This window comes from Sinocyclocheilus grahami, unplaced genomic scaffold (genome assembly GCF_001515645.1).
Source record: "Sinocyclocheilus grahami isolate Dianchi unplaced genomic scaffold, SAMN03320097.WGS_v1.1 scaffold643.1, whole genome shotgun sequence".
NCBI classification, from domain to species: Eukaryota; Metazoa; Chordata; class Actinopteri; order Cypriniformes; family Cyprinidae; genus Sinocyclocheilus; species Sinocyclocheilus grahami.
This window is the reverse complement of record NW_015505822.1, coordinates 481,117-495,187: the sequence shown is the minus strand read 5'-3', so window position 1 is coordinate 495,187 and position 14,071 is coordinate 481,117. Positions and strand designations below refer to the sequence as shown.

Here is a 14,071-nt window from a genome sequence, read left to right as displayed (position 1 = left end):
TGGAGTTTGAGCTTTAACCATCTGTGAGATTCCTCTTGAGATCTTTCTTCTCAGATAATCTTTGTTTGTGTGATGTTTGCGCTGGTGTCCTCCGTCACACAGCTGTACAGGATTAGGGTGCAAACACGCTTCATTTGCTGTTTTTTGTCACTTCACTGTTATTGTTTTGCCTTTTTCAACTTTCTTTAACTTCAAACTAATCTTGTTTTGTGGAAAGTTTTTTTTAAGCTCATTAGCTTTTAGCTTCACATCATACCCATTGATGGTTTTATTTGAGTCACAACTAATTAAAACATTAATTTTGAGCAGGTGTAATCATTGTACTGCCGTAGTTCTTTTTATAGGAATATATTTATTAGATAAAACCTGCCTCAGATAATAAATACACTATACAAAACAATGACATTTATGGTAAAAATGGCAGCTGCTTGAAAGAAATTTGTTGTACAAACAATTTTCACTCATAAATTGCTAGTAAATTTCACAAACAAATGCAAAGAAACGGCAACTAACACATTGAAACATTAAACATGAAAAATTGACATTTCCTGTAAAACATACTCCAGTAATCCGTTTAACAAAAATTAAAAATATTTTTATATTGTAGCAAGATTTTAAGTTTTACAGATTAAGCTTAAATTTACAGTAAAAACATGTATTTCCTTAACAGAAATAATGTTAATATATCTGTTTTTTCCCGTTATGTTATAATGACAGCCACCATAAAACACAGGCAGTAAAGAGAAAACCACATGATAAATCAAAGTTCATCACAAGTAGCTGAGGATAATACTAATAAACAAAAGATGCATACAAATCGCCATCATGGTAACACACATGACGCTAAAATAATGCAATAAACATTAATTTAACAACATAAGAGTTAACATAAAACCCTAACGTGCATAACCAATAAGAAAAAACTAAGAATAAACACAATTATTTCAATGAAAAACCATCAAATGTAAGGAACTCTGTCAGTTTACGATGACTTGTTTTTCACTTCCAAACACTGCATTTGTCAGTATTTTACAAAAATCACATTTAATGTCGCATTAGATTGAATACAGTTTATCACCGTACTGTTAACCACTTACTGTAGCATTTTACAGTCTCTTACTGTAGAAATACTCGTTTCATAGTGTATGCATTGAAATGCGAGTGTGTATTGTATGTTGGGTTCAGGTTGGGCTCTGTGTGTTTGTATGAGGCGTAATCCTGCTGCTGATTATCACTGCGTTTCTATTGTTGTGTGTCCATCAGCCTCTGTTCACGCTTCAGTCCAGGATCATCACACTGACTCAGCTAACGAGAATTCAGCCAGCTCTTCATTAACACTCTGATTCACCAGCTGAGCTGTTTTGATAGTGTTTGGCAAATCACTTTTTTCAGTGTCTTCAATATATGCTGCGTTTGTCGCTCAGAAATACTTTATCTGATTGTTGAGGCTTCACCAAAGTCAGTTTTGGTAGAAAATCGCAATTTAGATCACATCTAGTGTGGTGGGGTTTAATTATGCTCAGGGCGTTTTTTGGTATTTTCGCCTAAATTTGACATACTCAAATTCTAATGTTTACCCTACACGCATACAATGGAGGAAATGAAAAAAAAATGTCATTGTAAAGAAAAACCTTTGAACTACAAAATATGAGTGTAATTCTTTATAAATAACATTATAAAGAGGACACTCCAAGCTTTCAAATGAACCCATATATGGGCTGATACCATATAAGGAAGGCTATGTAAATGAAGCATAAACATTTTTAACGCGTATTCGGGTCCACAGAGTTTAACTGTTTTTAACAGTCTGATAGCACCTCTTTTGCATTTTAATTTAATTTTAATTTATTTATTTAATTTACTTTTTAATAGCATGTTTTACCAATTTGAGTGAAGAGTTGAAAAATCATGATAATAAAGTTTCAAATTACACCTGATGTTTTCTTAACCCCTTTAACTTGATTATTAGCATACATTTTATTTAAAAGAAAATATTTTTTTCCCCTTTTATAATTCAAACAAAAAATTATTTGTTATTTTGTGCTTCTGAATATGTTGACATAAAATCCAAAACAAGACTTGTACTTAAAACTGTACAATTCTGTATTCATCATGTTTATTTATCATAAGTAGATTTACATTCTGTTAATATTATTTTTCTTATTTATTACTATTGATCTATTTTAATTTTTAATTTATCCTTAAGTAGATATACTTTCTTTATTAATTGTTAATATGTATGTTTTTTATTTATTACTGTTTATCTATTTTAAATGTATATTTGTCCTTAAGTTGATTTACATTATATTTATTATTTTATTTATTTATTTATTTATTTATTTTGTTAGTATTTTTTATTTCGTTTTTATCTATGTTAAATGTTTTTATCCTTAAGTAGATTTACATTATATTTATTATTTTATTTAGTAATTGTTAGTAATTTTTTTATGACTATTTATCTATTTAACATTTTTATTTCTTCTTAAGTAGATTTACATTTATTTTAATTATTAATTGTAAATATATATTTTTTTAATTTATAAATTGTTAATTTATTTTATGACTATTTATCTATTTTAAATGTTCATGTAGTATCTATAAGTAGATTTACATTTATTATTTTATTTATATATTAATTCATATTTAATTTAATTATAATAATGTTTTTTTATTTAATGCTATTTATGTTTTAAATGTTTGTCTATATTTCAGTTTATTTGTCTTTAGTTCTACTTTCACATGCTCATGATATGTGACAGACCTTCAGCCAATCAGATCAGCCGATTTCAGAGCGCGTTACTATAATACTCCTCACTCCTCCCCGTCTCAGACGTCTGTAATCTCTTAAGGAAATCTGCTGTTGACTGGAATGTGCTGTCAGTCACATACTCGCTGTTTGTGTTGTTTTCGGGTGCTTCGGTTGCATCAGAGTTTTTGAGCGTGTATGTGGGTTAAAGGCCGGACGTTTAACCTGCATTAGCTGTAGGTGCAGGTCTTTCCACACATGCCTTAAGGTTCCTAGAGGTTCGTTTGCATCCACACATCAGAGGAATGTGACTTGCTGGAAAAATATGCAGCCAAAGAAAATCAGTGCTGTCAAGGATGTTAAATAAATGACTTTTGTCACTTTAAATCAGGTTTACTGTGAAGAAACTGGGTGAGTTTGTCCATGTTCATCAGCGTATTGATGCTTTGTTATTTATTTGTAGTGTTTGTTGTCATGCATTTCTCTATTTTGCTCTACAAAAACTGCATATGATGTTAAAGAGTCACTCTCATCTTCACCTGACTAGATAAACTACATCAATATTTAATATTTTTCTAACAACAACATAGTGTAGAATTAGTGCAAATAATTTTACATTTTCGTATCATTTAGATACCATTTTTAATTTTAACTTTAGTTGAAGGTTTAGTATTTTTGTTGTTTTTGACGTTTTTAGTTTTTTTTATGAATTTTTACATAGTTTTATTTTAGTTAAACTAAATTAAAATGAGAAATTTTGCCTTTGCGACTAGCTGAAATAAAATGTTTTTTAATATGTTATTTCATTTTATTTCAGTTAACGTTAATTAACATATTACATTTTTTTTGTTTTCATTTTTATTTTAGTTATTATAATATTTAGTAATATATTAGTTTTAATATTTTTTTGTGTTTTTGTTATTTTTAGGATGTATGTCAATACAGTTTTTATTAATTTTTATTTTAGTTTTAGTTATTTTAGGACAACATTAAATTAAATTAAACTGAGAAATGTTGCCTTGCCAGCTAGCTGAAATGATTTTTTTAAAGGTTATTTCAGTTAACGTTTATTAGTATTTTGAATCTTTCTGAATTGTGTTTTTGTCATTTTTAGTAGTTGATATACTGTATATATAAACTACTAAAAATGACAAAAACACAATTCAGAAAAATTTTACTTTAGTTGTATATTTTTTATTTTAATTTTAAAGTTTAGTAATTTTGTTGTGTTTTTGTCTTTTTTTTTGTCATGTGTGTGTATGTGTATATATATATATATATAATTTATTATTTTTATTTTTTTTTATTAATTTTACTTTAGTTATTTTAGTGCATCAAGTTAAACTAAATTAAAATGAGAAATGTTGCTCTGGCAACTGGCTGAAATAAAAAAAAATTATATTTTATTTTATTTCAGCTTACAAATATTAATATGTTGAATCTTTATATATATATATATAATTAGATTTTCATTTTAGTTACGGTTTTAGTAAACTATCTGAAATAAGTTTTTGATACTATATTTTATTTCAGTTAATGTTTAACTTTATTTTTTAATGGTTTTTAAAGTTAGTCTCAGTTTTAGTTAACTATAACCCTGCTCTCAAACAATCCACACAAGTCTTGATCGGACGGATCGGTCATTATTCTGAACTGACGTGACGGTCGTTCTCTCAGACAGACGACAGATCGAGAAGAATGCATAGCTGCTCATCTTCCTTTGTGACAGATTAAAAGACTCTAAGCTCACACTGATCACATGCAGTCGCTCCTCTGTTGCTCAGCGTATGGTAGCCTCTATCCATCCGGAAACGAGCTTTACCCCAGTTACCCCCGAGCGGACTGGAAATTAATCAGAGAAGCGTGCTTGTTTTGCGTTAGAAATACTGTAGAAGTGATGATAGTACACTTTCATCAAAATATGCAATAGTGTATAGCAGTAGACACGGCTAATTTTACTGCGTTTTATGTTCTGACGCTGTGAATCTTTCATTAGACTCAGCTGAAGTGACTTCTTATGATATGAATCATGTACTTTTAGTATAAATTAGCTTGATAATTTATTTTACAAAAATTACAAAAAAAACACTTATTTTTATTTATCTATTACATTTACATTTATGCATTTAGCAGACACTTTTATCCAAAGTGACTTATGCATATATACACAGTGTACATACAGTGTATATATATATATTTGTATATATAATTAGTATTTTTGTATTTACTTTATATTAATTTTTTTTTTAAATCTAAAATTTATATTTATCATATAATAATTCATAATCTTTTATTCTCCAGTTGTTCTACAGCATATATTGTTTTTTCTCCTCCTTGTTGCGCAGGAAAGTTAAAATGGTGGATATTGTAACGCAAACAATGCCTGCAGAAAGTGAAGTGCATGTGGCCAGGAATTTTCTCACCAAGATTTTGAGAAGTTCTATGAGGTATCGTGCAGCCGTTGGCTTCTGTCTCGTGACCCCAGCCCTGCGTGACCCTGTAGTTACATCACCCATCGGCCCTGCCAGACCCGAGTATCACATCCTTTGCCGTGTGGCATCTTAGCTGTAGCTGTGCTGTTCACGTGCAAGACGGGGATTATACGCTTAAGCTGATTATCGTGTGTCATTTCCACTGGCTTCTGTAGAACCTGTGAACATCAGTGCAGCATCTTCAGTGTTTCCTGCTGTCTTGTTGATGAGTGTTGTCAAAAATAAACAAATATTCTGCTTGTGTTTATTGTGTTAATCTGAGTTCCCCCCTCCTTTTCCACCTCATGCATTTCAGGAAAAACCACTTCAAAGGGTACGTCACTTGCTGCTAAACGAGTGATTATCATGAAATGTATATTATACAAAAGGATGGCATTATGTTATTCACAATTTATGATATTTAAAATTAAAACATCTCTTGGAGCAGAAATATTCCTGATATTCTGAATTAATCTGATGCTTGACCTCTTAATTTAGTTTAACTTTAACTTATTACAGTATTCATTTTATTTTAAATAATTTATTTTTTAATAATTCATAAATTGAATATTGTGACATATAATCCAACAGACCATTTAGACATAGGGCTGGTACTTAATATGATAAAATTCTGTATTCATGATGTTTATCATATGTAGATTTAAATTTTATTTCTTTATTAATTTTTATATATTATTTATTTCTATTTATCCATTTCAAATGTTCATTTGTCCTTATTTTTAACCACTTGCATAGTGATACGCAAAGTACTGTTGCAATTTCTAGAATAAGACCAAACTGGAAGAGTAGTCTTTCTTTCTGAAAGCTTCACAATGCTCTAATTTGAAGCTAAAATTGGTTTTACGTAGTGAAGATTTCTATTTTTATTTCAGGAGTAATGAATCGTCATGTAGACCCCATTCGTGGCACTCCGCTAAATCCACGGATAACTCTACCACCGACACCCCCAAATCTGAACCCAACCCTGTACCCGACCCCACCTGGCAGACAAAATATGATGCAGGGTGAGATTCTGAGTATTTAAATTCAATTGATTCAAATTTAACTCAATCAACATCATTAATTTTCTTTGTTTTTACCAGGTCGCTTTCAAAAGACTTCACCAGCTGTTGGGGACAGACCAATCTGCGACAAGTATCCTGCCAGTTCAGCTCTGTGGGAAATATGGAAAGTGTAGAGCCCTCATCTCATGCTTGCTCGAAAGAGCAGCCATTATCGAGCAAACCCAATGGTGCAGCAGATCACCCAGTGTTTGAGAGTGCCATCAGCAAACCTAATTCTGCATGTAACACGTTTTTGTCAGGCACAGCTGACCACAGTGCACCTCGGGGTGTCACTAGCACAGAAGGGATGTTTTATAGAGGCATTCCCAGTAATTTAGGAGTTTCCAGTGACTGCTATAGATACCTGCAGATCCCCATGGGCAACGGGGGACGAGTGAGTCCCAGCGTGGAGGAGCAAGCTAGCTCCAAATTCTCCTCCACTGGAAGATCCAACCATAGACCTGTGTGGCATATTCCTGAGAACAAGATGTCCACTACTCAAGCTCCTTCTGCTCCTTCTGCTCCTTCTCCACCCTTGCGTAGTGATAGTTTCATTGCCACCAGAGTTCATGAGAAGAGCTTGGTGGGATCGTTCCCTGAAGGACTTTCTGTGTATCCACCACAGAAACCTCACTGCAGAGCTGTGGACCGACAGTTGGATGGTGAACGAGGGCGTGAAGCGAGACACAGCTACAACCCACCTCCAAAGAAGGACTTTCTTCAGCCGTATCTTTCGGTTGAGTACTACCCAAATCAGCCGAACCCTACCAAACTCTTTTCCAAGTCAAGCACTGATGTTAGACAAGGCCAGAACCCATTTGCATATGAACTTCAGCATCAGAGACAGCACAGCGATGATAGTACCTTTTCTGTGTACCCCAATGCTACATGTTCACCAAAGACCCAGAGCATTGGGAGCAACTACCGAAGCCTTCAAGATTTGCCCACCAACACTGGCAGTCGAAACCAAACCAGAACCCCCATGGCATTTGACCCCAATCATGAGGGCCAGGCTCATTTCCGTTACTACTGCATCACTGCCCAGCAGCCATCCCTGGAATCCCCTACACAGGGTTGGATGGAAGATGAACGGAGGTCTGAAACAGGAACCACTCGAGGTGCCACAGACAGAAGCTTTGTTGGTTCTCAAAAGGTTGTGAAGACAAAGTATCCCCAGCCGTACCTCAGTGTACCTGAGAACAAGAGCTCCAACGGTTACAGCAAACAGGCCATCACTGCTCCTTCATCTCAAGCTACGTCCCCAGTACCAAATCATCTGATTTCAAAGTCCAGCTCCGGGGAAAGAGAGATTCCAAAGAAGAAAGAGGGAGTTAAGCCACAGCCTTCCAGGCATGTACCAAATCACCAGATGGAGCAGAAGAACTCTGTGTCCACTTACCACCAGGACAATCCATGGATCAGCAAGCAGGATTACAAGATCTGTCCACACAAGACACCCATGTTGCACTCTTTGGCCCAGGAGAGCAAGAAGATGGCAGAAAAATCAGTAACGGTCAAAGGAGGTGGTCAAGAATCAACTGATGCCATCGGTGGCAAACAGGGAAGACGGAGTGACCGCTATGCCACAACTCTACGCAACGAGATCCAACAGAAGAAGTCCCAGCTTCAGAAAAGCAGAAGTGCAGCTACCTTGACCTGCTTAAGTGAAGTTGAGGAGGACTCTGACATCATGAAATCCAATGAGACCTGCACATCATCTTCTGATGGTTCCTTCACCAACACGTACAAGGATCATCTGAAGGAAGCCCAAGCCAAAGTTCTGAAGGCCACATCGTTTATGAGGAGGGACCTGGAGTTTCCTGGGAACGAAGTTGCACCGGGTCAACTTCCCAAAAAACCTGGGCCTGTTTATGGGCAAGTCAACCGCATTGGGGGGCGTAAAAGGTTTCCCATGGATAAAAAGATACATTCCTTCTCTGAACCAGACAAGATCAATGAAGTAGGAGTTGAGGATAAGGCAGCTGGGTGCTTTGTGGACCGATATAAGTTCTTCGAAGGTTCCTTCAAACCAGTTCTCCAAAAGCCCATTCCAAAGCAATCCCTGCTCAGTCCAACTGAAGACCAAGATGAGAGAAAGACTAGATTAACTGGAAACAGCGAAAGCATCCATCTAGCTCCCTTAAAACACAGTAAATCGAGCCATTCTGATCTTAATACAGAGGAGCAACAACGACTCGGTACATTTGCAGAATATGAAGCTACATGGAACATGCAGAAGAAGCCAGTGGAAAGAAGAGCCACAAGCAGATATCGTTCAGCTGAAAACATCCTGGACTCAGGCTTGGAGGAATCCAACAGTACAGTGTGTGTTCACGAAAGATCCCGTTCCTCCCCTTCTGCTGACTTCTACGGACAGGTAAGAAGATTCTTTGTTTTGTCATGGTACTGATAATGTCTTTAGTGCCCAGATGTCACCTTCATAAAGTTGGTAATTCAACATAATCTACATTTCATTAGATACACCATGTTTTCTCTGCAGAAGCAGATGATTAAGAGATTGTATTGTTTGGTAATAGTTGTAAAGAGTTTGCTGCTGGCACAGTGAATCAAGATAGGTAATATGATCTTTAAGAAGGGCTAGTCTGTCCTTCAGGTAGAAGAATCTTTGGCATCTGTGTAAACGGATCCATATTTCTTTCAGAATATCCCTCTGCCACCCAGAAAGTCTCCTGTTGAATCTCCGCCTGAAGCCAAGGACCAACAGGAGGCCCATATCACTAGGTTAGGATTTCTTGTCTTGTCTTTGTGACAATCTGAGATGGTTATATTTTCTGTGATTTGCTAATGTACAGACTGATAATTAATATATTTTTTTGTAATTTCAACATCACAGTGTATCCGAAAGAGAGCATGGTCTGCTCAACATCTCTGAGCCTCTAGAGTCCATCACACTGAACGTTCTGGAAAGTGATGTGGCACCTCTTTCCTCCAACCAGAAACCCAGACTTGCCAGGTATCCACCACCATTCTCCTCACATCATCTCCAGGTTCCCGTATCAGAGCAACAGCTTCCTAAAAACAAAAGTCATGAACTGCAGAGGTCTGTCCAACCCAAACAGCCAGAAACCACATGCCCTTTCAGAGCCTCCAAGGAAGTTAGAGTTCAGACCTCTTCCCCTGAGCCAACTCAAGGACCATGTCCATCAGAACATCTGGAGAGAGACAAATGCCCGACCTCAGAGGACAATCGGAGATCAGACACCGAGGGGATGTTATCACACACGCTACATCTTTTAGGTCATTCCTCCATTTCTCCCAAGCAGAACATTGACCTGACGGTAACCTCAGCCAGCAGAACACGTTCTCCTTCTCCTCAGTCCTCTCCACAGCCACCTGCAACTGTGCAGAAAAAGGATCCATGCAGGTAAGTAGAGTTTTAGATACTTATAGGACAGTAGGCTATAGACTATGAATCTGCCCATATTTAGCTATTTTAAGGTGATCATTATCGCCAATTTTTGTCCCCTATTGCAGTAGTAAGATGGAGGAAACATCAGAGCCAAACACTGCTGGGCGAAAGGTTCCCATACAGATCATTTGTACAGAAAACGGTTCAGAGGGAGAAAACCGAAACTATCTGCCACATGGTGAATCATCTGGAGGCTCTGAGGTGCCTAAAACTGGCCAGCTAAAAAATCTAGATACTCCAGAGCAATCGAAGTCGCCGTTTATTGCCTACACCCACCTGGATCCAAGTAGAAACGCAGAACGTCAGACTGGCGAGATGGTACTAGACAATAAAGAGAGGGTGAGGAGCAATGGTGTGGGCGAACACTCAGAGGAGGACCTGAAACGAGAGGAGCTGGCCAGAGATATCATGGGGAAGGACAAGAGTCTGGTGGACATCTTGGATCAGAGTAAGATGAAGACTACCATGGATCTGATGGAGGGAATATTTCCACAGGGGGAGCAGCTCCTGGAGGGAGCGCAGCAGAGGAGGAAAGCGGCCTCCAAACAGACGTCTCCCAAAAATACACAGCAGAGGTACACTGCCTGAGAATCTCACAAAAACATGTCCAGTCTTCACATTATGTAGATGACATTATTTAGCATTTTTGGTAATGAGCATTATGGTAATGAATGTACATAATGCAAAAATAAGCAAAGAATGGTCCTAAAATAGTATTGACTCAAATAATTGAGTCATTAAATCGGGATCAGTTACCTGTCTTATTCATAAATCACAGCTTTAGACTGAAAACCTGTTCTCTACTGCCCTCTACTGATACACACACATATAGCAAGTACAATGTATTTGACTTTAAATCTGTGACTGTGTTTCATGTTTGAGAATCATAAAACTGTATTTATATATGGATTTTCTTTGATTTCTGCAGGGTGGAGGACAATTTGGCATCATCAGTGTCGTTAGTGAACAGTTCGTCGTATTATAGCACATCTGCACCTAAAGCAGAGCTGCTCATAAAGATGAAGGACATGCAGGATCACATGGAGGAACAAGATTCAGAGGATGAACTTGATTATGACCTGTCCAACAAGAAGGTGCAATGTTTATGTCCATTTCTTTGCTTGGTTTTTACTTTAATTGTGTTGTACTGGTAGCCCCACCCACAGATGTTCTCATTGGTTGCTTCACATATTACATGTTTTGATTGGTTGTAACTTTGTCGCTTTGTTCAACATTTTTGCTTTCAGTAAGAACTGGTAATGATCTGCATATTTGTCAGTCATACATGAATGAAACAGACCAGATTTCTGCACTCAAACACCTTGAGTGCAGAACATTATACACTATTTACATTATTTTACAAACCTTTTACAAACATTTTACACTAGTTACAAAATTTTACCAACATTTTACGTTATTTAAATTTTACAAACATTTTGCACGATTTACAACAATTTACAACATTTACTAACATTTTATGTTATTTGCATTTTACAAACAGTTTACACTACAGCATTTACAAACATTTTATGCGATTTATAAGTTTACAACATTAACATTTTACAAGCATTTGCATTCTACTCTATTAACATTTTTACAAATATTTTACATTATTTACATGTTACAACATTTACCAACATTTTACGCTATTTACATTTTACAAACATTTTGCACTATTTACAACAATTACTAACATTTTACACTATTTTATACTATTTACAATATTTTGCAAACACTTTATGCTATTTACAATTTTATAACATTTTACTACATTGACATTTTACAAACATTTACATTTTACTATATTTTACTATATATCATTTCAAGCTATTTGAAACATTTGCAAACATTTCAAGCTATTTGCAAACATTTACGAACATTTACACTTGAAATGTTTACAAATATTTTACACTATTTCACTTTTACAAATATTTTACACTACATTTTACAAACATTTTGTGCAATTGCAACTGAAACATTTGCAAACATTTCAAGCTATTTGAAACATTTGCAAACATTTACGAACATTTACACTTGACATTTTTACAAATATTTTACACTATTTCACTTTTACTAATATTTTACACTAAATTTTACAAACATTTTACACTTTACATTTCAGTGCAGATTGTATTCTGTATTTAACTGTATTTGACAAATAAAAATATTGAAAAATATCCTTAAAAAGCTTGAAATCATGACATAGTATATAATGATTTGCATCTATTTTATTTAAATAAACATTTTCAAAATGCATTTATTCTCATTGCTTAAAATCTGCATAAATCTGTTCATTGTGAAAATAATTATATTTATTCAGCTAAGCAGCTCTGCACTAATAATTTATTCTGTCTGGATTGTATAAATGTTTGATGATTGTATAGATGTAAATAGATGTTTTTAATTCTTAAAGTGTGTCTTTGTCATTTCTGTCTCTATGTAGCAAGAGTTGATCGACAGCTTAAGTAAGAAGCTGCTCGTGCTTCGAGAGGCTCGTGAAAGCCTGCAGGAGGACGTGCAGGACAATAACGTTCTGGGAGAGGAAGTGGAAGACACTGTACAGACCGTCTGCAAACCCAACGAGCTGGAGAAGTTTCGCATGTTCGTGGGTGACCTGGACAAAGTGGTCAGTCTGTTGCTGTCTCTGTCCGGCCGACTGGCCCGAGTGGAAAATGCCCTGAACAACCTGGAGGAGGGAACGTTAGCGGACGAGAAGGTATAAATGAGATGCATGTGAAAAATTTTTCTTTTGCTGCACTATTCGTTCCTTCATTTTAGTGAGTCGTTGCCAGATAGTACTAATTTGTTCCCTCGTTTTAGTAAATTGTGGCCACGTTGTACTACTCGTTCCTTCGTTTTTAACAAATCATAGCCATGTTATACTAATTTGTTCCCTCGTTTTAGTAAATTGTGGCCACGTTGTACTACTCGTTCCTTCGTTTTTAACAAATCATAGCCATGTTATACTAATTTGTTCCCTCGTTTTAGTAAATTGTGGCCACGTTGTACTACTCGTTCCTTCGTTTTTAACAAATCATAGCCATGTTATACTAATTTGTTCCCTCGTTTTAGTAAATTGTGGCCACGTTGTACTACTCGTTCCTTCGTTTTTAACAAATCATAGCCATGTTATACTAATTTGTTCCCTCGTTTTAGTAAATTGTGGCCACGTTGTACTACTCGTTCCTTCGTTTTTAACAAATCATAGCCATGTTATACTAATTTGTTCCCTCGTTTTAGTAAATTGTGGCCACGTTGTACTACTCGTTCCTTCGTTTTTAACAAATCATAGCCATGTTATACTAATTTGTTCCCTCGTTTTAGTAAATTGTGGCCACGTTGTACTACTCGTTCCTTCGTTTTTAACAAATCATAGCCATGTTATACTAATTTGTTCCCTCGTTTTAGTAAATTGTGGCCACGTTGTACTACTCGTTCCTTCGTTTTTAACAAATCATAGCCATGTTATACTAATTTGTTCCCTCGTTTTAGTAAATTGTGGCCACGTTGTACTACTCGTTCCTTCGTTTTTAACAAATCATAGCCATGTTATACTAATTTGTTCCCTCGTTTTAGTAAATTGTGGCCACGTTGTACTACTCGTTCCTTCGTTTTTAACAAATCATAGCCATGTTATACTAATTTGTTCCCTCGTTTTAGTAAATTGTGGCCACGTTGTACTACTCGTTCCTTCGTTTTTAACAAATCATAGCCATGTTATACTAATTTGTTCCCTCGTTTTAGTAAATTGTGGCCACGTTGTACTACTCGTTCCTTCGTTTTTAACAAATCATAGCCATGTTATACTAATTTGTTCCCTCGTTTTAGTAAATTGTGGCCACGTTGTACTACTCGTTCCTTCGTTTTTAACAAATCATAGCCATGTTATACTAATTTGTTCCCTCGTTTTAGTAAATTGTGGCCACGTTGTACTACTCGTTCCTTCGTTTTTAACAAATCATAGCCATGTTATACTAATTTGTTCCCTCGTTTTAGTAAATTGTGGCCACGTTGTACTACTCGTTCCTTCGTTTTTAACAAATCATAGCCATGTTATACTAATTTGTTCCCTCGTTTTAGTAAATTGTGGCCACGTTGTACTACTCGTTCCTTCGTTTTTAACAAATCATAGCCATGTTATACTAATTTGTTCCCTCGTTTTAGTAAATTGTGGCCACGTTGTACTACTCGTTCCTTCGTTTTTAACAAATCATAGCCATGTTATACTAATTTGTTCCCTCGTTTTAGTAAATTGTGGCCACGTTGTACTACTCGTTCCTTCGTTTTTAACAAATCATAGCCATGTTATACTAATTTGTTCCCTCGTTTTAGTAAATTGTGGCCACGTTGTACTACTCGT

General features: G+C 35.7%; 1 protein-coding gene across 4 annotated transcripts in view; it reads left to right on the top strand.

Annotated features, from left to right (window-relative positions):
• Positions 1-14,071, top strand: part of LOC107558375 (protein Shroom2-like) — a 30,743-nt gene that overhangs the window by 14,903 nt on the left and 1,769 nt on the right. The window contains exons 1-10 of one of the 4 annotated variants that reach the window (XM_016242037.1): positions 2,854-3,157; positions 5,092-5,193; positions 5,534-5,551; positions 6,111-6,242; positions 6,321-8,658; positions 8,944-9,023; positions 9,136-9,666; positions 9,777-10,286; positions 10,640-10,805; positions 12,155-12,427. In XM_016242037.1, the coding sequence (XP_016097523.1) occupies positions 3,114-3,157; positions 5,092-5,193; positions 5,534-5,551; positions 6,111-6,242; positions 6,321-8,658; positions 8,944-9,023; positions 9,136-9,666; positions 9,777-10,286; positions 10,640-10,805; positions 12,155-12,427 (4,194 nt within the window). In that variant the 5' untranslated portion in view covers positions 2,854-3,113. Of the gene's footprint in view, positions 1-2,853; positions 3,158-5,091; positions 5,194-5,533; positions 5,552-6,110; positions 6,243-6,320; positions 8,659-8,943; positions 9,024-9,135; positions 9,667-9,776; positions 10,287-10,639; positions 10,806-12,154; positions 12,428-14,071 lie in introns of those variants that run through there. The other 3 variants (XM_016242038.1, XM_016242039.1, XM_016242036.1) reach the window with 3 other exon arrangements.